Source organism: Temnothorax curvispinosus, unplaced genomic scaffold, assembly GCF_003070985.1.
Source record: "Temnothorax curvispinosus isolate PA1 unplaced genomic scaffold, ASM307098v1 QBEX01008487.1, whole genome shotgun sequence".
Classification (NCBI taxonomy): domain Eukaryota; kingdom Metazoa; phylum Arthropoda; class Insecta; order Hymenoptera; family Formicidae; genus Temnothorax; species Temnothorax curvispinosus.
In genome coordinates this window covers 201-25,304 of record NW_020218267.1, presented here as the reverse complement: position 1 = coordinate 25,304, position 25,104 = coordinate 201, and the positions used below count along the sequence as shown (strand labels likewise).

Genomic DNA, 25,104 nt, shown 5'->3' with positions numbered 1-25,104 from the left:
AGAGCTAGTTCGACGTAGTGAGATGAAGAAATATCTAATATATTTTTTTAACGATTGTTTAATTTTTATTTCTATTAGTTTACATATTTACATGTTTATAAATATAAGCTTTTACTTTATTTTCTGATGTTACTATTATTCTTTATGGAAATTAACGAAAGAAGGTCAAGTCCTCTTTTACAAAAATATATCTTTTTAAAACTCACAATTAATATTTATAAGAAATGATTTGCGCAAAGCAAGATACTTTTTATCGATTGATTTATTTTCATCATGTTTCAATCGTAAATTGCATTAAGTTCTTCAAAGTGAAGCACCCCGTTTGTAGCGATCTGTACTTCGTTTGTAAAGAGAATAAGTAGGAAAACTCTTTGTATCCTGCTCGCAACGGTTCTAAATAATTTATTGGCTGCCTTTGAGGACTGGTTGAACGCGGAGGGAAAAGTAGCAGGTGCATCTCGACTGCTTCGGCAAGGAGTTGCATCTGCGTTTCGCGATGGCGGGATAACCAGGCAGGTTCTTTCCATTGTTCCGTTCTCCAATGTCGCTCCCGTTGTATCATTTGACAACCAGCTCTCTTTTTTATTAAGATTTTATGTACTGTGCAGAAATGAAGTCTATTAAGACCTTGCGTCTGAAAATTGCTGGTGTCTTGCCTTTAATGTGTCAATGACAGTAAAGTTTTACAAAACAGAATCAAACCAGCTAATAAAATTAATGACATGCCATATAATAATCGGTAAAATGTCGAAGAAATATCTTAATTTTGCAATGTTTTTCAACTCGAAATTGAAAGTGATTATTTATAGTCACATATAAATTTATATGGATATTATAAATCCTTAAGGATTTAATGTTTTTATGCACCTTTTAACGCATATTTTTTTACAAGTGTGAGTATTTGAGTATTGAGTTCTTAAAACTAAATTTAACCACATTTGCGCATTATTGCAAAATTATTAATTTAATTAGTCTATATGTTAAAGTATGCAAATAAAATTAATATAATTAGTAGAAAAATGCCTTTATATATTTTTACGTTTAAATATTTATCAGGATTAAGAAAATTCTCGTTTCTGGTTAAGATGATAAGGCGGAATAAGACAGAAGTATTTGTTGATGAATGCGGTCGACCAGAGACAGCACGTTTTTGCGAACGGATCCAGCCGGTTTTGTTCCAAATCGGAACGTGCGGCCTTGCAAATTCTCGAAAGGGGGGCTTATAGCACAGAGTGTCACATATTTGTGAAAGAGACGAGACATGTCCGTTGAGTCCCCGTAGGGGCGATTCTATAGCCTTGACAAAAATAACTCAGGCAAGGTCAGTGCGAGAGGAAACACGCTGATGATATCCGATATTCTCTATATAACATTATTCCTGCGAAAATTGCAGGAAATATCTGTCGATTAAAGTGATGAGTATGAAGTGATGGACAGATGGCTAAAAAATTTGATTAATTATCTGCTAATGTATATAAGTACGGACTTTTATTTAAGAACTGTTTTTGAAATTCTCTCTTGCTCGAAAATGTGTATCGAATTCTACCAGGAAACAATTTTATTTCAAAATTTAAGATGAAAGAGACACAAATATTGTGTTTTCCAAATTTTCAAGTCGTTCGATCTCTCCAGTTTCTCAAGAAACTGATTCAAGCGATATTAGTTGAAAATGTTAATAAATCGTTGATTTCGACACCGCCACTGTATTTTAAAAAGCTGCAGCGTATATTTGCAAAACCATTTTTGCACGACTGCAGAATATGAAGCGTACGTATATGTCTCTCGTACGCAATTAATATTCATCTCGTATAATTGACTGTATGTTACTCTGTGATTTTCGCGATGACAAGTTGCGGACAGGAGATGTAATGGTCTTTTTTGGCCCATGGCGTAACTAGATGAGCGTGCACCTCAGGCATTTCAATGATTAAGTGTCTCTTTCTTTTTTTTTCAAACTCTTCCACATGCCATGCCGTACCGAGATACGTGCATGCATATTTTTCCTTTCTCCTTGAATGTGTCCGCGGTAAGGGTTTATTATTAGATAAAAGAATTATATTAAAAGCGATGAGCTCAGCAAACTGGCGTTAAATTTCGTCGATTTTATGCTCTCCGAGACTCACTCTTCTTAATTACGATTCTCCTAGTAGATCGTAATATGATTGAGTTCGGTCAGTTGAGTGTTAATCGATGCGTGTTGGCGATGACATCAGCCATGGGATTCGGAGCCACTCGCCACGATCGGCCCGTAACAGCTCGTTTCACCAGGCGTTCCATTTATGTTCCGCCGATGACGCGACTCATTACAATTAACGATGTCATGCCTAGCGGCTTGTCAGTCCGTCTCCCGCTGTTGTTCTCGCCGGGTGGTCACGCAAAAGCTCTCGCGGCCTTAGGTCAGACGAGAACTCTCGATCATATTTCCGAGGAATGTGAAAAGTACCAATCTCGAATTCCGAATACGTATAGTAACAGTGCAATTTACATAACTGCAGACGTAAGATGTGTGTGCGTAAGGTATCTTGAAGGCAATATAAGTAGTGGAGAGTATTGTTGCGAAGTATATAAGAAGAAGTATATTAATCACAGACGTGTAGTCTCTAGTGTGTAAACAGCAAGTATAAAGTAAATGCATTCTCGACACGCCTCCGTTATTGTGAGATTCATCTCGACTGCTCATTAGAATGCATCCGAAGTGATAAAATGTGAATTGTGAATTTATCATCAAAGTGATTTCAAGTTATCATTTGCCTCTAATTTGGAATATCATGTTTTAACACGGGTAATGAAACGTCAATTTATCTAATCCAGATCTTTATAGTACGATTCCCTATTAAGACACATATATTATCTTTTACGATTTGGAAGTTAAATATAAAATATCTTTTAATTAAATTATGTAACGATGCAAAAAATATCTGTATATTCGTGATAAACACAGGACTCTCCTTGAAAAATTCAGGTCGTTTATTTTCAGTACGTTAACCCATCGCTTTTATTGGTTCTCCTGCTCGATTCCGAAGATGGCTATTACGTAAATGTTTAATTATAGTATACCGAGGCTCCCGTCGATGATCATCGCTTGTTGCGTAAAACTTTTCTAGCCGTCTAATTGACGCGTAAAAGCTGCACACGCACTTTTTATACGAGTGGCAAGACTCTCTAGGATTTCCTACGCACCGCCAAGAAAACGGAAGCGGTCTTATCTAATCGTTGCCGAGTCGGGGCGGAAGTAAAACCGTTTCTTGCGTGATGTTTGTTATGCTTGAGAAAGTGGCGCGCATTCTCCAAACACTCGTCGCGAAAAAATTGCATTAAGCTTCTTGGCGAATCAATTAAATTCCAGACGCGGCCAAATAAAAATCTAATGACACATCTCGAGCAATATCTGCTTTTTTACACGCTTTAAATTGCATTATTTTTAAGGATTAACCACCAAAGATTATTAATAACACTGATTTCTTGGAATATTGAATTATGAATGTAAAAGAAAGGAGGTTTATATGGACAAGTCTTACGATCGAAACCATTACAACAAAAAGATTTATTTTTGAGAAATATTGATTAAAAATTTTTATTTTGTTTGATGTACGGAATAGAAAATAATTAACATTCTACTAGACTTCAAATCTTTTATAAGATAAAATACCATAATGTAGCAATTCAATTGTATTTTTAGAGTCGTATTCTTCTCTGTCCATTTTGCATTTATCTCGTTTTAATTTGTAAGTAAATATTTATATAAATTATCTAATTGTTTCAACACGGAATATAAGTATAAGCGTGCTCAAAAACTGCAACGTGCGAATTCCTTCGTTCCCGAGGTCGTAACCCAAAGCGCCTGACGCAGGTACCGTCGACCCTTAACGAAATTAATCTGCCCTTCAAAGGGTTAAGAAATTGCGAGGCAGGGTTATTATCCGTTTCGCTTGAACCACTGGCAGAACTTAGAAACGAAGTTCATTACTTGCACGGCTACCTAACCAAGGTCAAGGCATCAAAAGGCCAAGATGTTGCCCAGAGGTCTCTTAATAACGCGGCTTCGCGATCGGTGGAGCAGATAAAATGAAGAAAGACCGAGGCGTATTCCATTATTGTCTGCGAATAAATTGCTGATCAAAACCTAAGCAAGTTTTGATGCAACGAGGCGAGATGAAGAAAAAAATATTGTTCTTCCTGTTTAACTGAACGTAAATTTCGGTATGTCTTTCGATTTTCAGTCGATAGAACTTGATAGAACTTCATTGGTTGCTTAAATTCACGGAAGCGGAAGACACACAGAATGTCCGCGGATATCACGTACTTTGTCTGGTGTTTATAAAGTTCAAGAATTCGACAAGTTTAAATGTCCAACCATCAATAGATTTTTAGCTATAAATTTGATCTTATTTAAAAGAAATTAAAGAAAATCAAAGAATATTTTTGATCTTTAAATAAATTCTAGGATTTACCTAATAGGTATTTACTTATTAATGCTGAAAATCGAAAGTTATACAAAAGATAATTTTATAGTAAATTTTTACTATAAGGAGAAAGATCAATCGGATATTGGCAGAAAATGCACAATGTCTAGGATATCATGTATGCGGTTTTCCTGATTTTCCTGGTTGATGAATGATGTCTCGTACGTCATTCGCGAACGTGCGGAAATCATCAGACACGGATGTTCACTACAAAAAAGAAGCTCACCTTCGAGTTATGTCGATTGTTCACGATTATACACGATAATCAAGTCTGTAAAAAGAATTGATTCGTAAAATGGAGATACTTTATACAACGTACTCACTACGATTCTTCTTGCCGTTATTTTGCATATGTGAAAGGTCACATTTTCATTCTTCGATTGCTTCTTCCTCCATGACTGGGTATATCTCCAACATATATTTAGAAAAGTCATCGTTTTAGCTCAGCATATACCGTTATTCTCTGTTATTTCATATCCTGCTTAATTTGCTATTTCGACTAATGTAAAAGATTTTTTTTCTTTTTAAGAATAATGAATTATCTATAAAATTGATATTTCCATCCGCTTGTGTCTGTTATATGCAAAGTAATAAAACTCGAATTAAATTTTTAATGAATATTTTGAATGTTTGTTTACATTTTTATTTAAATTTTATAAAAATCTTAAGATTATTATAAAAATTACTATAAAATTTAAATAAAAACTGTTATTTTTTACAATCGATTTACTGCCGCTACGTTATCACGTTTGACGCTTCGCGTGCCATTCCACCAAGAATTCTCTCTCCTGGAAGAGTATGTAGCAAATGAAGCATATAAGGAAAGATGCTAACGTCCGTCAAGCTGACTGTCAAATAGGACGACGGTTATCGTTATCACGCACACAACGTCTTGTTGAATCCCGTTGTTATCAAGAATCACTATCGAGTATTAGCGTTCATTATGCGTCCTTAGCGGTCCCAGCGACGAGCCTATACCAGTTTTCTTGGTAGCAACCCGCGAAGCCTATCAGGAGCCGATGGACTTCCTGGACGTTGGAATCCTTGGAACTTTATGGCTTTGATTTCTACGGCAGTCTTTAACGTATCCTTCTGCGCGCTCGCGGAAGGAAACTCGCATAGAGAACCGCTAGAAGTGTAAATTCTCGCCATAACTTACTCGAGTATCTCTCAACTGAAGTTTTATTTCGTCCTTTTGTAATATCAGGAAAGGAATTACAGTAGAAAAATGCCTGTAGTTTCTTCGATTAAAAATGAATCATCTCGGAGAGGTTCGGGTATCTATATAATAATTATAAGTATTTTTCGTATTACGAATACAATCATATCATAATGAGCAATTCTAAAAGTTAAAAGAATATTTTATGTCTTATTATTTAAGGAAAAAGTAAAAGCTATCATTGTTTTCTGTCGCAAATAGATTTCTGTCGTTAACATAATTATATAATTGATAAAATACCGATTTGTTTAAGCAAGAGTTTTAAACAAGTATAATATTTTATCTGCGTCGAATGTTATTTATGATTCAATTCATCTTATTATATTTTTAACAAAATTATGTATTCGTTGCTGCATCCAACGCGCGTGCGCGATTGACCTTGTTATCGCGGCCCGTTTTTTGAAAGAAACAAAAGACCGGAATTGCAATTGCGGGAGTAGATCGAAGATCACGAAGACGCCGCGAGGAGCACCAAGACCTCCGAGTGCGTGAAGCCAAGCTAATCGGCGTCCCGTAAGCTTACGTTCCGATGATTCCGCCGAGAACACCGTCGAGTTCTTCACCGCAGTGAAGAGAGGTATCTTCGATCACGCTTTCTTCTTATGTGACGGCGCTGTCATGGTCGAGCGCCGATGGTAACGACGCTCGAGGTTTCTTCATTTCTCGGGACGGTCGCGCGTCGTCAGAAGTATTTGTCAGGTGGTTTCTCGCGTTATAGCAAGCCGGAAAAAAAGGGAAATTCCATTAACTTCGATCTTAAAGAGATTCCTGTGAAATAATCAGCAGAACGTGAATTAAAAAATTGTTGATGATGACGAAAGGCGAGGTGGATTTTATCTCAGTAATACTTTAGTGTTTTTTTTTCTTACATTAACCGATTATATGCACAAACTGTGCATATAAAAAAGTAAAAAAAAAATTATTTTACCAACTCACAAGTTTCTTTGCTTCTCGAAACGGTTGTTATCAGGATTATTTGTCGAGTGGATTCTCGTGTTACAACAAGCCGGAAGAAAAGAGGAAAATTCCATAAATTTTGATCTTGAAAAAGATTCCTGTAAAATGAGTGGGAAAAAGAAGCAGAAGAATAAGAATGAAGAATTGCTGATGAAGACTAGAGGCGGGGTGGGTTTTAATAGATAATACTCCAGTTCTCACTTTAGGTTTTTTTTTCTTATTTTAAACGGTGCACATAAAAAAAGTCAAACGAAAAAAATTACTTCACAATTGAAATCTCATTCCACATTTGCAATAAGTAATAGCGGTATGCAAAACATAACAAATTTTACATCATAACAGATTATATTTAAAGTTATATTAAATTATATTATATTATATTTATATTAATTTACATTGAATTTTATATTAAAGTTTATATTAAAATAATATTGCTTGTGATGTAAAAATTTTAACAATTTAAAACTATTTCTGTCGTTTGATCTTCGTATTAAATTAAATGTTGTTTGCATTTGTTTTCCATGTTCCTCCATAACAATGCGAGAAGTTGGGAGATACAGGCATGCATGGAATATTTTGTAAATATTGCGACAACATAGCATTAATTAAAATTGGCATTTTCTCTTTATTTTAGAGCACAATATTAAGCAACATGGATTCAGAAATTCGAGTATATAGTAATTAAAGTTCTTGTGTAATAGCTAATACGCATACATTCATACTATTCGTATTCTGACATAGGTCTAGATAGGTCAACGGGTCTTTGCGATTTCGTTACTCATGTTGATTAATTTCCGGAAAAATTCGAAACTGAGTCCCCACATGTTCGCGTACACGTTGAACATACACCTTGTGTGCAAGACCGGTTTAAGATTATTATAGATAGAAGAACAGGTTGTATACTGCCCGAACAAAACTTTGCATATATAATATATATATATATATGTTATAAGAAACAAGGCTATTACAATTCTTGCTATCAGAAACACTCCATAATTTTTACCAATTTCTAAAAATTATATTTAAATACCTTGGAGTGCTATCAAAGTCAGTAATTTTTTTGCAAGATCTATTTTTAGTCGCTACGTCTTTATAATTTGCACATTTTTTGATGAATAATCGTGCGGAGTTTTTGTTACTTTCGAAAACTCATTTCCTATTTATTAGATTATTTAGAATCTAAATCTGGACTACGTCTTTTTAGAAATAAGTTACTGCATTTGAGATGCACTATTCACACGCGATTGGGATGAACGATTTTGTAGGTGAATAAATTTACTTTTGACGCTTCGAGAATGATATCTACAATCTGTTATAACGTTCGCCGGAGGAAAGTCCATCCAGTGATTACATTCTTTTTTGGTAACATTGTTATTAGGTGTGTAGGCAAAACGTGGGAGACGGTATCACGGATCGAAATCTCTGTTCTTTCTCTCTTTTTTTTAGGATAGGACTATATCGCTATTGAAAAAATCACGCGAGAAAGTTCTTAGAAATCTTGGTTTATTACATTCGAGAAAGCATTGGGGAATAAAAATCCATTCAAAATTTAAATGGTATAATATGAATGATAAATGAGTTATAGATGATAAATGATAAATGAGTACCGCATTTCTTGATTTATGTAATATAATTTATACGGATATGTGAATTTTTATAAGAAATATCGGATAAACATGATAAAATGTTAATTAGGAAATCCTTTTCTACATTTAAATGGAAGAAACGATTGACTGTATGAACTGGTTTATCAATCCGAAGTGGAAACCGGATAGTGAATGCGGTCAAGTTTAAAGGACAGATAATGAGATGCCTATACTTTTAAACGTATTTAGAAATATTTTTTTCGAAAGTATATCTGCATTGAGTCATTAACTATTGAAGTTTATTAATTACTCTCTTTTGTATTTTAAGTTTATAATTAATTTGCAATGTACATATAATCGGAGTTAATTGTGATATTTATTTTCATATTTTTTGAATCTATATTAGTATTTTATTACATTGTTGTGAATATTGAAAAATATGTTTTATTAAAACAAATTAACGAGTGTTTTGACGATGTTCAGTGAACTGTGTCGGTGAAATATATTTTCTAAATGTATGCGAGCCACTTATTTAACGTCTATTTAAAAGCCGTAACTGAAATCTGCAATAGTCCAAATAATAAGATTAATTAATTAAATTTGAGAGAATAAGTCAGTTGTAATCTGAAAATTTATACGCATCAACAATCGCGTTGTACTCTTACGATCCTTTAATTACTACAATTTATTGGTGGTTCAAATAACAAGCTGATAAAAATTGCATAAATGTTTTAAGAAAATTTCCAAAGTCGTATACTCATGTCATTTTTCAAAAACACAATAATCTTATTGAAAATTTATATTAAGACCTAATTTATTTAAATTCGTCTTTTACGACGTTTCCCTTTCTCGCAGTTTTAAGAGATTTAAAGCGAAACGTTGTTGCCCCTATTCTCAAGCGTTAGCCAATATTTTTTTTACTCGGTACCTTACGCAGCAAGCATTACGCCGTGGGAACCACGCGTTGATCGCAGAATGGGTTTCGATCAGGGCGAGCGGGAAAGTTTACTAGTTATGGTAATTCCGAAGGGTACACCTCCGGAAGCGGGAGATCGATTCTCGTTGTCCGACAAAATCCAGAACATAAAGATATTTCTTGTTAAACCGCCGACGTTTAGAAAGTATATTTACTTTCTTTGTTTTCTCAGAAGATCGTAACTTTCGTCGATTTCCGAAGATCGCCGCCGATCGATTTACTTTTTCACGCTTGCGAAGTATCACGAAGTGACTGTGAAATTGCAGCGGCGCGGCGGTGACTTCGCTGGCGTAACACAAAAAAAAAAAGGAAAACGTAATCTTTCGGAGAAAACGAGGTCGCAATGAATAAAGAGCAAGAATGTTGCAAATATTAGGTGTAATAAATGTTCGCCAACTAATTTTCTTCGGAATTATTAGAATTTCTATACGAAGTTATTTCTTCTATGCCGCATTTGGCCAGTCCGACTGGTTACGTGATCTTAATTTTCTCCGATTATTCTCGCTTCCTCTGATATCCTTTTCTAATATCTTTTGTATTTCGTTTCCAGGTCGGCCTTGCAGACGTTGCACAAGGTGTCCGGTAAGGCACGCGAGCAAAACTATTTTCTAGGTGGACTGTCGCATGACTGGGTCAGCTACTATGAGCAACGGATCGAAAGCGATCGGTCGTGCCTCAACGAGTGGCATGCCATGGACAATCTGGAGTCCAAGAGACCGCCGTCACCGGACAGCGTACGCACCAAGTGAGTTCGATCGCTTTTATCATGATCCTTTCGAGAGCGATGTAGAAAGTGCCGTCGACAAAACGGTTGTCCGAATGCAGTCCGACTGCACGGTACTGTCTTATTTTTCCGTTGGGACTATACGGGCTGCATCCAGAATGCCAGCGCTTTTAAGAAGATAGAAGACCTCTCGGCCGGATGATCTCGTGGATGTTCGATTTTAATGCCCCCGATACAAATTACACGCCTCTCGAGCAAAATCGATTCGCGAAGTATATAAGACCCGACCCGAGAAACAGCTGGCCACCGCGAATTTAGCTTGGTACCGTGCCAGGGTTGGGTGGTTTGTTGATGCGTCTTTCCCGGTTGTCTACGCCGCGTTGGGCCGCGCGCACAAGTGGAGCATAACTTCATAGTTGTCCTTCAATTATTTCCAGTTTCTACGTCTGCCCTCCCTTTCGAAGTGAGCTAAACATTTTCAGGTATTGGGTCATTTCGATCGTTAGATTCCAGTGTTACGAAATCCCGGAGTACACGTGGGAGATTGATATATCCGAAAACTTCCGCCACGTCCCAATTCGATCCTTTCGTTTGCGTTTATAAGGCCACTTTTAGGATCTTACATTATAATGACGAAAATTGATGCATCTATATAAGTACAGTAATTATAAATTGATGGAATAATACTTACAATTTAGGAAAATTATATTCGTTTTACTTTATATACTTTATATTATTTTAATAGAGAAATATAATATAGCGACCGTTTAGTGATAAACAGTCGTTTATGGATGCATCCAACTGATTTTACCTATCCGATTAATTTATCGCAAGATACAATACATTATGTTTATGTAACATAGGCCCAGGGAGAGAGAAGAGACCGAGCGCGTGATTCGATCGACGTTGAAGGAGATCATGATGTCAGTTGACCTTGATGAAGTTACTTCCAAGTATATTAGAGGTCGCCTTGAGGAAGATCTCGACATGGATCTCGGGGAATTCAAACCGTTCATCGACCAAGAGATGCTCACCATACTGGGGCAAATGGATGCGCCAACCGAGATATTCGATCATGTTTATCTCGGGAGCGAGTGGAACGCCAGCAATTTAGAGGAACTCCAGAAAAATGGGTGCGTTTGGTCTCATTGCGAGATATTTCTGACGTATTCTGACGTTGGGTGAATTTTATTGCTCGCTATTCCCAATTCAGTCTCGAGCTGGCGTGACATATTTCCGATAATTTATTCATTCATAACTTAAAAAGTAATGCGGTCGATTTGGAATCGAGTTCTTCAAAAATTTTGTGGAATTTTTAAATAAATATAAGAGACATAATTATTTTGACAAATTTTTATATTTAATGAGAAAAACTTTAAATTGTATACATTATAATGTCGTAAGTTGTATCTACAGTGAAAAACGTGTTATTATATCTTAACATTTAATTTAAATATAACTTTTATAATTTAGTTCTAATCTATTTTTGTATTACTTTCAGTGTAAGGCACATCCTGAATGTCACTCGGGAAATTGATAACTTCTTTCCGGGCATGTTCACGTATTTGAACGTACGTGTATACGACGATGAGAAGACGGACTTGCTGAAGCACTGGGATAACACATTCAAGTATATCACTAAGGCCAAAATGGAGGGCTCTAAGGTGTTGGTGCACTGCAAGATGGGAGTGTCCCGTTCTGCCTCCGTGGTGATAGCTTACGCGATGAAGGCTTATAACTGGGATTTTTCTCAGGCGTGGAAACACGTCAAGGAAAAGCGCAATTGCATCAAACCTAACAACAGCTTCCTCCTACAACTGGAAACGTACCAGGGTATTCTGGACGCGATGAAGAACAAGGAGAAGCTCCAGAGATCTAAGTCTGACACGAATCTGAAATCTCCCACGTCCGCGAAGGATCAATCAAAAAAGGAAGAGAAATCAGATAATATAGAAAACAATATGCGGGAGGTTTCAGGTTCGGAGTTGAAGAAAACTAGCCAAAGACCAAAGAGTTGGTCGCCGAATGTCAAAGTCGCTGAGAATATGTTACCTTCCGGTAAGTAGCTTTACTATCCTGACGTTCCTAATCAGGTTGCGTTTCTTTAAACAAATTCTTTAAGGAACTTGAAGTTAATTTTTGTCGATAATTTATTTATTTTTTATTTAAACGAGTTAACAAAATTTATTTCTGATCAGTATCAGTATATCAGCGGAAATTTTCATGGCTTGTCTTGTAATGTTTCAGTTCCTTTGTCGCAGTCGTTGGAAAGTATCGATAAAGCAGGAAATACGGAAGTCACACGGGAGGACCTTCTTCGTGGCTCGAATCAAAAACCGGCAATAGAACAGGAGGCTCGCAATGTTCTAATGCCCTGCGACAATGGGCAATCTTATAGCGTGTCGCAGAACAAAATAATGCACCTACCCGCCGCAACCCCTGGCACACCTAGCGTAAAGAATAGGATTAGTAAGTTAGAAACTCAGGGACAGAAGAGGAAGGGTCTGGTACTCAATTTAACCAATCAGTTTGAAGCGGCCAGCAGTAAACCATCATCGCCGGGATCCGATACGGACGCGAGATCTCTGTCTCAGAATTCGATTGCGGAGGATAATGCGAAGCCGATCGAGAACGGTCACTCGCATTGCGAGCAGTCGCAAGAAGCGCGAGATACCGCAGCTTCCGCCTCGAGCGTTCCTTCCGGGAAGGAAATTTGGGATCCCGGTGAGGAACAGAGGGAAAGGAGAAAGGAGATGAGCCAGGAGTCCACCGAGATCAACGATAATAGTGAATGTCTAGTCTGGACTGCGTCCGCGGATGCAACGTGTGCTGATTTGTGTGATGACAATAAAACTAACAGAAGCGTGAGTGTGGAGAATGAGTGTATCGCGAGTGTGACGGCGGATACGACGATTACAACGTCGATCACGACGACGACGACGACGACGACGATGGCGTCGTCATCGACGTGTCACGATGTTCTAGGAAAGAAAGTGAAGAAGGACGGCGATCCGTTCAGTGCCCAGGTGGACCGAGTGTTCGATCGCGAGGAAAGACGGGGTGAGCCTGTCACAAGAGAATCTCCGAGTCGGCAGAGTTCCTGGAGTAGTTACGACAGTGCGGTGGTCCTCGACAACAATTCGGTGCACAGCTCGTGGGCCACCTTGCCGTCGAGGAACAGTTCCTGGGGCTCTTACGATATGCGGCCGTCCGATCTGCTCGGTTCCAGCGGTCTGTTCCCGTACGACAAGGAGGAGATACCGTGGCATCCGGGCACGGTGAAGCGCACTAAACAGAAACTTGAGGAGGTCACAACCGCGGGCGAGGTGAAGCGTGTGTGCACGCAGAGCTCGACGACCGCGGACGATAAGAGCGACAGGCTGGCTACCGAGGTAGACGCGGCTGCGGTCGAGACGTATAATCCGATGCTGTTGCATCACATGCCGTCGCCGACGCCGCGAAGAAGGGACTCGTCGCCCACTCAGGAACATAATCTTAAAGTAGAAACAAATAGGGACTCGCCGAGTCCGGTAGGCAGCATCGACATCTCCCTTATGTCCATGCGCCAGATCGGACGACTATCCACGAGCGCCCCCGCGCCGTCCTCCTTGTCCTCCGAGTCCGATCTGCCGCTGTCTCTGAGGTCCTGCAGATCGGAAAGCGAGACGTCCAGTCCGTGCGTCGTCAATACTACTCAGTGCCCTTCCGTGAAACACCACAAAATGGTTTTGGAAAATCTCTGCAACAAATCCGTGTTCAGCAAGCGCTGTCTCTCCGTAGATGACTCGCCGGAAGCAGAATGTCCGCGTAGCACGTCCGGTATAGTCAAGAATCTGAAGAAGGAGTTCGAGGCGAAGTCGACGAAGCTGGAGAGGAGTCCCGAGAATGCGTGCGAGGGCGAGAATGCGTCGCTGACCGCGCGGCCGAAGAGGGACGTGAAGATCAGGAGTCTGCCCTCGTCGCCGGTGATCCCGCACAACGAGTCCAAGATCCAGTCGTCGTCCAGCGTTGGCGAAACCAAAGACAGCAAGCACGGCAGGAGGAGCGAGACAACGCCACCGTCGTCGCAGGACAACGCGGAGGATCTCTCTGTTAGGGTGTTGGTAGGGAAGTACGAGGTCGCCAGGCCGGAGTCCAGGAAGAGCTCGGACGTGCAGTTGCGTGCGCACAAAGACAAGGATTGGGACGCCATGGAGGTGCATCCGCCGGCGAAGTCGAAGATCGCGCCAGAGTTCTCGAGACGATCGGCGCCGATCATGATCAACAATCACCCGGCGCCGTTGTTCAACGAGGCGCCCGAGGCCCCCGGCAGGCCGCCGGCGGTACCCTCACCTAGCGTGGTGATGGCCAGCGTGGTGGCGAAGGCAGCTAGTAAGAAGCAACAGCAGCACGGCAGGACCCATCCCCTCGCTAGGCTGCAGGTCAGGCCTAGGCACAGCAGTCCCGTCTACAACACTATGTAACGCGGCGGCGACGCTCCTTCGTTCTCGTTCGCGGATTCTTAAGCGCAAACGCGAGCGCGGCGCATCCAATCCGGACGAGAGTACTCGCGCGATCACGTGAGTACGTCGCCGTGACGATGAAATCGTGTGATCTCTTTAGGTTGGCGATGAAGATTGGATTTTCGGAGCCAAGACGGTCGCGCCTGTTGTTCTAAGAGTAGAAACCTTTTTCTCCGTCGTTCTCGTTCTCTTTGTCATTATCGCTGCAATCGCTCGTACAACCATCGTCCTGTTCGTCGAGAGGAACGATCTTGTCACTTCGATAATGTATCTTATTATTTATAAGACGATAATCTCGCGTAAACGTTATCGGATCTTTTTACCGCGGAAACAACAACAGGCGCTTTATGTTCCTTCTCGTCAACGTGTATCTTGGCTTGACGTTAGTTCAATTATTTTAAGCTGGAAATGCAACAATCACGAGGCTGCGCGTCGAGAAGGGGGTCAACGTAAATTCAGGAAGGGATAGCTGGCGTCGTTATCCTACGTCACTTCGTCGTAAGTTAGTGGGCTCGGAATCAAACGTGCGTTAAGTATGGAAAAGTGATACGATATGTCGCGCGGGTGACTTAACGCGAAGAGCAAAAAGGAGGAAAAAGAAAAAGAAAAGGAACCGAGTGCTCAGTCAGGCTGTGAATGTAAGGTCTGAGCCTCGGACGCACGCTGACCTTTCTTCTGCTTCGCTTTCTTGATCTTTTCTTATTTTTTTTTTCGTCGAATACGATATTACCGCGTGAGACGATAAATCTCCGATCTTCGAAGCGACTTTGTCGATTTTGTCGTAACGTGTAACGGGAAAAAAAAAGTTATTATGTGACGAGACCTCGAGATAATGTAATGTTAAGCCACACTATGAGTAATTTATAGATGATAATGTGATGTAGAATGATGTACAGTGTGCGAGAACACGATGTAGCGAAGTGTGTTTTCTGTTGAGCGACTGTTTTTTCGGAAGCGTGAGTGCGTACGGAAAAAGGGGGTACCGAAATTCACGAGCTTCTAATTCGTTTCCGAAACCCCGAAAGTGATTCTTCCCGATCTTTTTCGTCAACGGCCATATTTTGCATGAAGCGTGAAAGTTAATGCAAAATTAGTCAGTCGAGAGTAGTAACGTTGTAACAGATGTTGGATTAGATTTCTCTTAAATTGTAAGATAATAATTTAGTGTTGTACGTTGTACTGTCTCTTACCCAGGAATGTGTGATAGATGCCGCAACAGCAATTTCAATTTTAATGAATCAGATCTTATTAGATTTCATCGAGCTTGAGACCTGCGCCGCCTCACATTTAGGATATACGGATTGCATCTCTGTTTGTGATCCAGGAGAGCCTGTTTAGGCTGAAACGAAACCGTTGTTCTCGCGAATTAGGTACCTCTCTTACTCATTATTGTTAACTTGCTCTTTGTACTCCTACTACTATAGATTGTCTTTATCTCGATTAATTCAGATCGGTTGATCGTGTAACGCTTTTCAACGGCTGACGATGCAGCGATGATAGTGCATCAGGAGGTCCCACTATTGACTCCCACGAGTTGAGAGGATATGATGAAATAGCAAGGAATGGATATGTTGATCCTCACGGGTGCATGCATGTACTGTAAACTTCTCCATCGATCGACCTGGAGCACATTGTATCTAAGTGTCAATATTTTTTTAAACACATATCACCGACTCATCGTTAATTTTGTAAACCGCGTCGCGGGATTTAGTTAGACGGGTAAAAAAAAATGAAGGAAAACCCAATTCACCGCGCAAATTGACGACCAATTTTATACTCTGATGTACTCTGACGAATGCGACCGCTGCTAAGAGGCGCTTCGCGAGCGCGTCGCAATTATCGTGTATAAATATATTTTATTACAAACACGTTTCTCAAACCAAAATTAGGTCGTTGATCGTTTAGATTGTAGATACGGGCGAAAGTTGTCCTGGAACAGTAGTAGTTTCCCGAATAGTCAGTTGGATCGCACCTAGAGATTAACTATTATCTACTTATACGATTAAGTACAATTGGATGCGATTTTAGGAGGAGGAGGATCTGTTTTTTCTTTCTCTACGATGTCTCGCAGCCGGAGGTGACTCGTCCCCCTCTTTTTAAGCGCGGGAGTTGCCACGAAGCGAAGTTTCGAAGTCTCGAATGTTGCCCAGCGTAATCGTCGAGTTCGGAGTATATACTTGAGTGCACGAGATATTCAGTGATTCCCCTGCGGAATCCGACGTGTGGATCGGATGTCCGATCACCGCCGCAAAAGTATTACGAAACAGGACGTGTCGTCTACGGCGCGAGTACTGAAGAAAAGAAAAAGAGAAAAAAAAATATGCGATGCGCTTTCTGCTCTCTCACCGTGTTTGTGCGCGAGCAATCTTTTTCTACACCGTGTCGCTTGTCAACCGATGGATTTGCTCGTGTCAAGTAAGTTTGTATTGTCACAAATCGATGTGCTCAGTTTTAGTGATTGTCCCCTGACCCCCTGTCATGCCCTCCTTCCCCCTCCCCAATCCTTCGACCCGTTTCCAATCCGCCCCCTCGTCTCTTAAGTCTTGCTTAAGTGTGTGCGTTCGCTCGATACGAGAACTTGCTGTCATATGAGAAATGATGATAAAAACCGTACGTTGTTCTGTATAAATTTTGTACTATAGTTTGTATTAAATAAAATACATTGTTTATTGCTTGAGTGCGCGTGTCATTCCTTTCGGGAAAGACCTCCACGGGAGACAACGAAAATAATCGACTTATTTAGCATTCGTTATCATCTTTCTCCCTCTTGTTATTTTATTTCATCTCTAACAGTACGTTATATACACCACAGCGATATCATATTTTGACCTAATTTTTTTATAGTTATAAAGAGAGAAAAATTGAAGCACGTCAACTTAACGTGCATTATTATACAGAATGTGAAATAGTATCACGCTATGTAAAATTTTTTAGAGGACCGTCTTTTTACGATAACGATAGATATTAAAAGAATTGTCTTATCAAAATCTTATATCGACAGATATTTACAAACGTGTATGTATGTTACGTATGTTACGTTGTGTTAACAAATGTAAGTCAGCTACATTTTGGAAAGTACATGCAAAGTAAATATATATATTTTTCAAGCTTTAAAGCATAAAATAATTCCGTAAATTGCATATCAAAGATATATATGTCACAAATCAATCAACTAGGCTGGGCGTCTACTTCGAAAATTGTTGTCCCGGCGCAAAAAGCGAGCTTTGGAAGAATCCGTGTACTGTACTTTGATTCTAATGGGCCGACATCCAAACTATATACACCGCCCTTGAAGTATTTGATCATGGCTATAGTCTGTAGGAGCAAAGATCGTATATTGTTAGATTATCTTGAAATAAGAACAATCGATTTCCTATAAAAATGATTATTTTATAAAGCAAGGGTGTACACGGACAAACCGGGCAATTTTGCATTTAAATTAGATCTCAAAATTTTCTCAATTGTATTCAGAAACTTTTTAATTAACTCAAAGTCCATTTTTCTTTAACTGCACTGAAATATCTAATTCAAATATCATTTGTCTTTGTTGAATTATAACTGATTATTATAATTATAATAGAGAAACTTATAACAAAGATTTTTTTATAAATTAAGTTATTAACAATATCTGACATGATATTATTTTTCCAAAATGTTAATATATGTACATATATGCCATATGTTATTTAATACTGATTAAATAATAAATTCTGTCAGACTTACAGAATGAGATCGTAAATCGACAATTCTGAAGAGATCAGTGTCGCAGCCACCGCATGCGATATACATATTTGTTACGTACTTTCCAACGTATAATAAAGATGAATAACTGTCCGGTTCCAAAGTGATAATCAATCTGCCGCTACCGTAGTCCCACAATTGTAAAGGATTGTTCTTCTGCCAGGCACAAGTAAGAATCTGTTATTCAAGAGGAATCCGTTAGTTAAAAACGCTGTAAAAAATTCTTACATAAAAGTATACGCGTTCCTCAAGCAAATGTGATATTACAAAATTATAAAGCTGTCGCAATTAGGCTGTAATTGTTAGTGTATATAGGGGTATATGCGTTCTTAGATTTATTAACATATAATATTTGGCGTTCAATCCGGCATGGATCTGTCGATTCTTCAGCTATATAGGCATGAAATACAAGTTCAAAACGTACCTCTTTCCCATTTCTACTGATGTCTAGCCCATCCGCGCACATATGTACACCCGATATGAACCGAAGGGAATGAGCTTGTCTGGTATCCCAGAACTGGATGGTGTCGTCCCAGCCAGCGCTTATCAGCTCGTGCGCGGATTTGGGATTGAAGCAGGCGCTGAAGACCCTGGATTTATGACCATCCATGACATCAGGCGCGTCACTGCGTTTGAAAATTATAGGATTCTTCATAGAGTTTGTAGAATCTCAACTTTCATTACGGCAGTATTTCTCTCTAGAGAAGCTTCCACTAACTAGAGAATATTTATTTTTTATTTTTTTTTTCAATTTCTTTTCGGGATAATCACCTTCCGCGAAACACTCTTTCCCGCGTCTTTGTTTCCTCGTCGTACAAATATAGATTCGTATCGTCTCCGACAGTGACGAACTTCGGCAGTGTAGGATGGTAAGCTAGACCAAGCGTTTGCCGTCTCTCCCGTATTGTGTAGAGACATTGCGCGGTTGGATAATGCCAGCATTTAACGCAGCCGTTGGCATCTGCATGAATAATGTTTACTTGTAAAAATATCATTTTAATAAACGGATTCAAAACTTTACGATTATAATTTCAATCTTTTAACAATTTTTGAACGATGTAAGACTATAGCTTATTACTATGCTACATTCAATATTAGTTCTTAATATTAACATCTTTTTCTATAATTTTATAAGGCCTTCGATATAAGCATCGATAAAACAAGAATAAAATGATTAAAGATTAAAGACAAGAATAAAATAAAATTTAAAGGTATTATTATATTTTTTATCGCCTTTAAACATCACGAATGGATAGTGTGAAGAGCTTTCTTTATTATTTTGTTTTGCCTATTTATTCTGTGCAGTATTATTCTATCTTCAAAAAGATAAAAAGTTGCACCATGTATTAGTCTATCTCAATGTATCATACAGTATATCAGATCAATATTTAAGATTTTCTTTCGAAAATCTCGTTTCTAGATATAAATTAATATCTGTCTCTTGCTTTAACAAAATATTTTCGAAGGTGAACTTACAATTAAATCATCCTCAAAATATAAATAGTAACTTATTATGTAATTATATAATAATTGTAATAAATGTAACGTATTACGTAATAATTAACCAGAGAAGTGAAAGATGTAAAGTACTAACAAGTCGCTATCACGGTACGAGTAATCGGGTGTGATCTGTGCACAGGTCGATGCTTTACAGCAGTCACCGGAGCCGGAATCTGCATCATCTCCGCGTCGCTCAGCACCAGCGTGTTCTCCCCTGAGCTAACTTTGTAGAACCTTAAGGTCCCGTCCGACAGTCCTGCCGCCAAAAAGTCGTAAGTTTCCGTATAGCAGATGCAAAGCACGTCTTGATTAACTTCCCTGCAAACTGTTCACTTTGCAACTTATTTCGAATGGATATAGCTGTGTAACATAAACCTGTTTTGAAATTAGATAAATATTCGTTACACATTCTTTATAAGAAGATCGTCAGTTAAAATGTTCTTAATCAATAAATCTAAAAGAATCTCTTTACAAGTTATTCATATATAAAATTAAACCCCAAATGATCTCCTTCCATTTTAGAAAAATTTCAATGAAAGAGAGATTAATAAATATTTTTTAAATAAATACTGCCTACAATTGATTGATAACATTGATATTGCCGATCAATTGATAACGATGCTCGATATCGGAGATGGCTCGTAGTGATGCCAATGAGGGATATCCCTCATGGGTGACGATGGATGCAACCGAGGATGTACGTGTTACATCAAATTCAATCTGACTGACATCATCTTGGATGGATGAATCAATAGTGATACGGGAAAGTTGTTCATTATTCTTGTCTTTATCCATCTAGTAGCAGAGGATCAATTATGTTAGTTGATTATATTAAAAAGCTATCTTTCTTAAAATATTACAAAGTTATAATGCATGATTAAAGTGAAGATAAAGAACGAAATAAAACAGGTAAAGAAATTATTGATTTAATAACAAGTTGAATTGTTTTAGGATGAATTAAAGAAAATCATATTGCAAGAAGCATCGCTCTTATAAAGTAAATCAAATTTCTGTCCTCTCATCCATCTCCAGCAGAGAATCAAAATTGTTAATTAAATTTCTTACAATAGTTATAATGTATAATTAAGACGAACATAAACAAATAACGAGTAAAATTGTTGTTTTTCTTAAAACTAATTTTATTATTTTAGAACAAGATTTAAAAAAATATGTCAAAAAATTTGTTGCTCTTATACAATAAATCAGACATGCAGGATATAATAAAATGCAAAACATGTGGGAATGTAAACAGATTATTATTAAAATAACCTTATTGAATCTTTTGTGTAAAAATACTTTCCTCTTAATATATGAATGCGGAGCGCAGAGAATACAAACTGTAATTGTACAGTTATGTGAGCAGAATTTTATAAAGTGTTATATCCATAATGTTTTCATTTAACTCAGAAATTTGTCGATCATCGTTCAAATCGAAAAGTTGTTGTAGCTTATGAGGAAACTGGAATTTGGATTATGATTTATGACACGCCAAAGATTCAAATGACGATCGCAGTGTACGATATGATCAATATTCGCAGGGTTGTTCTATTATCGCAATTATTATCTTTCATTGCTTTATCGTAATATAAAAAAGGTAATTAAAAAATATATATATGGTACTGCATTATTATTATAAAATTATTGCTAATATTGTTACTGTTATTAAAAGAAAAAGCAAATGAATATTCAAGCGATTTCGACCAAGCTCATCCGATTAACTTAATCGGCGATTAACTTGAAATAATATCTAGATCTCTCATTTTGTTAACTTAGATAGAATTATTAATTTTGTTTTGTTTAATTTATAGAAAGAAAAATTATTAGATTTAATGAATTCTGTAATTAGAAATTTAGCAGTAAGCGATTCTTGTTCATTTTTCTGCAGATTAATTTTAATCTCGGTTTATTACCGAAAATAAAAGACTAGAAAATACAGAATTAAGACATTAAAATATATTATTTATTTTATAAAAAAAAAAAGAAATTTTGCCTAATGGTAAGATATTGATGTGTTAAATTTTTCTCACATCAATTTGCATAAGACTTATTATTGCGTATTTCTCTTAATAAATTACGAAATAACAATTAAAATAGATAATGGATATTGTAAAAAAGCAATATTTTACTGTCGAAAAAAGTTGTCAAAGGACAATCGAGAAATTTTTTGAGATTAGCAAGTTTGTCATATAAAATCTGGTTATTTTTGTGGCTGCGCTTTTGTAATTTCTACATTTAAAATAAAATAGATGTATAATCAAAAAGAAAAAGTGGAGAGATAAAAGTACAAGTAGTTTAGATTAAAGAATTGTAAAGAACAAATTAGATTTGTTTTGTCATTCGATTGATTTTTGATCCGAGATACTTTTTCCGGGATATCTTATGTAGCGCGTTTCAAATTGGAACAAAAAAACTTTTAATACGTAAACACCCGTTACATACTGTTTAGATCGCGTGACACTTACCCTCTTGATCTTCATAATGTTATTAGCAGCATAGTACGAAATATTATTCATGGAACGTCTTGCTCTTGATTATCAGTTTGTTGACCCAAATCAAAGTGTCTCCTCTTCACAAATAAGAGCTCGTATTCATCTGTTCTTATTGCCGATGTGAGCGGAAGATTGCGATCGCATACGCGTGTTTCTTCCGTAATATTGCTGGAAATTGATTAATAATCGGAATCAGAATGGGTGAACGAATTGAAACTATAATGCGATGTTATGAAGCTTTAGAATATGAGATAAACAGACAGGTGAGTACGAATAATATTAACATATATAAAGATGTTGGGGAATTGTGAAATGTAACATTTGAGGGAAACAATCAGGGAACAGGGAAATAATCTATATTGCTGGTAAAATGTATTGTATTATTTTTTACGTATGTTGTTAGGAAGCACTAAAAAAGATATCTACGTTACACTGCGAGCTGAAATTCAAGGATACTAATAATTTTGTAGATAGGTAAATGGCTATCTAATCCTAAGATGAGAATGATGACAAAAAATTCAACAGTTGTCTCTATTTATGTTGCCTTACTTTCTTTTTACATTTATAGATTCTTGCAGGCAGCGTCTATAGTAGAAAAGAATTCATCTGTTTTCAAATCTGCTTGTGGTCATGTGGATATAGTTACTACTATTCTCGAATATTTGCACACTATTGGTGTGAAATTGACGCTTAACGGTGAGTTCGATACGTATAATAAATATTCTCTGTTATCTCTAATACAACTGTACCAATATATCGACAGTATTCTTTATGCACTTCTTTATATGCATTTCCTACATTATTTATATAAAAAAATAATAAGAAGAATATACGTAGAATAATATTTGTATTAAATGGTTTAATAGCAATTCTTCTCTTCACTATCGTTTTCTAGAATGCACCGATAACGAAGTTGTTATAATATATATTATGTATATTGTATGTGAAGATGAGATTCCATCATTTTTGAAAGCGGCCCTTATGTAATTATCCAATAAAAATACACGTATACATTATATCAAACTATGTTATATTATTAAATTATTTACTAAGTATATGAATTAATTTTTCTTATTACGCTATAAAAGATATCCATTCTTATCCATTTTGTAAACATTCTTATATCTTTTAGGAATAATTCAAGGTTGGAATACGCAGATGGCTGTTATACGTCATTAATTTCAAGTAAGCACATTTAAAACATAATATAAAAACATATTTTTAATTTCATAACAAAATTTTTAAATTTATACAGGCTATATCTATGGGATGATTGTGTTAGAAGATTCTGACCTGTATGCAGTTATTAGCTATTTCAGGGCTACATCTTTTTTCTTGTTCAAGATACATTACATTTATGTCCAAGAATCAATAAAACAGAAATTTTTATGGATCCTAGAAAAGTATTTTCAAGATCTTTATACATCCTGGAATTTGCCCATTTTCACGTTTCATAGAAAGCAAGAATTACTTTACATTCGCACATTAATTTTAAATCTGGAGTCAGTCAATATGGTGTCTATATGGTCAGAAGATATTACAGCTGCAAAAGAATTAGCAACGCTATTACGCGTACGTATTATGTGATATAATTTAAATGCTGTAATACAATGGCCAAATTGCTTAAATCTTTATTGAAACAATTTCTGTTCTGAGAGCAGAGAGATATTACATTCATAAATACGCACTTCGAATTTTGCTCCGATATCACGTTTTCTTGGAAAAAGATCGTTTCTCCTTTCAATTGGTTTCGAGAGCTTCTCCAGGCCGATTTAAAAGATGGAGATATAAATCCAAAAAAATATGTAGGTTCAGTTAACGATCTTTTTTATAACGGCAGATGGCAAAAACCTGTGAAGAATGGATATTGGATACATGATAGAAATACATATGCACATGCAACACGGTATGAATACATCTTTCTTGCCCCTCTTCTTAACTCTGCAATAATTTTTAAGAAATTTAGCAAAACACCTATTAAATTAATATTTAAAAACATTGTAGGGAAGATGTGATATTATGCATAAAATCAAGCGTGGAAGCATCCATAGATTGGAGTCTCTTGCCTATAGTTTCTAGAAAAGAAATATTAAAGAATCTTGCATCTACATTAGAATGCAATGGGTATTAATTTACTAGAAAATTTTCATGTATTTTTAAAGTTTATTGTTTGTACATTTGTGTGATTGCATGTTAACACTTAGTAACACTCTTAACAAATGTATTTCTCTTTTTGCTTTCTTTTTCAGCAAATTTGATTTAGCAGAAACAGTATTAAACACTATAAAATTAGGAAACCTCATTCGCTCTAAATTAAAATGGCAGGATGAAAGATTAGAGCTAATCAAGTTTCATGGATCAAAAAACGTTGTTTCTATTTATCATGCAAATGAAGAAACATTGTTCCTTTATCTGGCATTATCTTTTATGATTGGCAATTGTGTCATTGTGCTACATAATGAAAATTCGTGTACTTTAGCACCATATTTTAACATGTTTTCAACAGCTGGGGTACCTGTAGGCGTTGTAAATTTGTTGTCAAGTAGAGATATGTGTCAATATTTTAGCTCTCGAAATGATGAACTAGACGAGGCACTCAATGATTGTACTTCTATAAATCATATTATACTCCCTCTTAAATAATTTTAGTAACAGTATTACATATGCTCCATAATATTTGTGTATAATAAAAGTATTTAAACACATTCATGTATTTATTTAGATATTATAACTTGAAAATAACAGTTCTCTTGTCATTTATTAATTATAATGTTTTAAAATAAAATTGTTTATATAATAGTGTCTCTTCATATATCCTTTAACTTAATATTATAAAAGATTATTATCAAAAATAACATTTAAAGACGCCAGTTTACATCCAATGAGGAAATTGTTCGCAGTATGTCAAGTTGGCAAAAATTCAATCAGAAATTGCTAACTATGTTCT

At 36.9% G+C, this 25,104-nt stretch overlaps 3 protein-coding genes across 9 annotated transcripts in view; 2 read left to right on the top strand and 1 right to left on the bottom strand.

Annotated features, from left to right (window-relative positions):
* LOC112457944 (protein phosphatase Slingshot homolog 2) overlaps nt 1-17,104 on the top strand; it is a 113,608-nt gene extending 96,504 nt beyond the window's left edge. For 5 of the 6 annotated variants that reach the window (XM_025021281.1, XM_025021279.1, XM_025021278.1 and 2 more), the window contains 4 exons: nt 9,752-9,946; nt 10,789-11,058; nt 11,427-11,983; nt 12,173-17,104. In XM_025021281.1, coding sequence (XP_024877049.1) covers nt 9,752-9,946; nt 10,789-11,058; nt 11,427-11,983; nt 12,173-14,388 — 3,238 coding nt within the window. In that variant the 3' untranslated portion in view covers nt 14,389-17,104. Of the gene's footprint in view, nt 1-2,345; nt 2,783-9,751; nt 9,947-10,788; nt 11,059-11,426; nt 11,984-12,172 lie in introns of those variants that run through there. The other variant, XM_025021283.1, reaches the window with a different exon arrangement.
* A 58-nt stretch (nt 17,105-17,162) lies between these two features.
* On the bottom strand, nt 17,163-22,257 carry LOC112457945 (uncharacterized WD repeat-containing protein alr2800-like). 2 transcript variants are annotated; one of them, XM_025021284.1, is made up of 7 exons: nt 22,131-22,257; nt 20,246-20,463; nt 19,763-20,043; nt 18,940-19,129; nt 18,593-18,794; nt 18,151-18,345; nt 17,163-17,742 (listed from the first exon to the last, which is right to left on the bottom strand). In XM_025021284.1, the coding sequence occupies exons 3-7, from the start codon at nt 19,848-19,850 to the stop codon at nt 17,596-17,598; spliced, it is 822 nt and encodes a 273-aa protein (XP_024877052.1). In that variant the 5' UTR covers nt 19,851-20,043; nt 20,246-20,463; nt 22,131-22,257; the 3' UTR covers nt 17,163-17,595. The 2 variants fall into 2 exon arrangements, with proteins under 2 accessions (XP_024877052.1, XP_024877053.1); XM_025021285.1 differs by having other exon boundaries at nt 17,675-17,742; nt 18,230-18,345.
* A 43-nt stretch (nt 22,258-22,300) lies between these two features.
* Nucleotides 22,301-24,800, top strand: LOC112457946. The gene is made up of 9 exons (XM_025021286.1): nt 22,301-22,420; nt 22,561-22,631; nt 22,726-22,853; nt 23,053-23,140; nt 23,290-23,342; nt 23,413-23,729; nt 23,819-24,063; nt 24,162-24,281; nt 24,407-24,800. Exons 1-9 carry the CDS (start codon nt 22,355-22,357, stop codon nt 24,798-24,800), a joined length of 1,482 nt encoding a protein of 493 aa, XP_024877054.1. The 5' UTR covers nt 22,301-22,354.
* The last annotated feature ends 304 nt before the right edge of the window (nt 24,801-25,104 follow it).

Coding starts and splice junctions, on each gene's coding strand:
- LOC112457945 (XM_025021284.1), bottom strand. CDS start 19,850: ATGATGCAGATTCCGGCTCCGGTGACTGCTGTAAAGCATCGACCTGTG. Junction 18,346..18,592: donor TCAGTAGAAATGGGAAAGAG/GTACGTTTTGAA, acceptor CTTGAATAACAG/ATTCTTACTTGTGCCTGGCA. Junction 17,743..18,150: donor TCGATTTACGATCTCATTCT/GTAAGTCTGACA, acceptor TTGCTCCTACAG/ACTATAGCCATGATCAAATA.
- LOC112457946 (XM_025021286.1), top strand. CDS start 22,355: ATGGGTGAACGAATTGAAACTATAATGCGATGTTATGAAGCTTTAGAA. Junction 22,632..22,725: donor ACTAATAATTTTGTAGATAG/GTAAATGGCTAT, acceptor TTACATTTATAG/ATTCTTGCAGGCAGCGTCTA. Junction 22,854..23,052: donor TGTGAAATTGACGCTTAACG/GTGAGTTCGATA, acceptor ATCGTTTTCTAG/AATGCACCGATAACGAAGTT.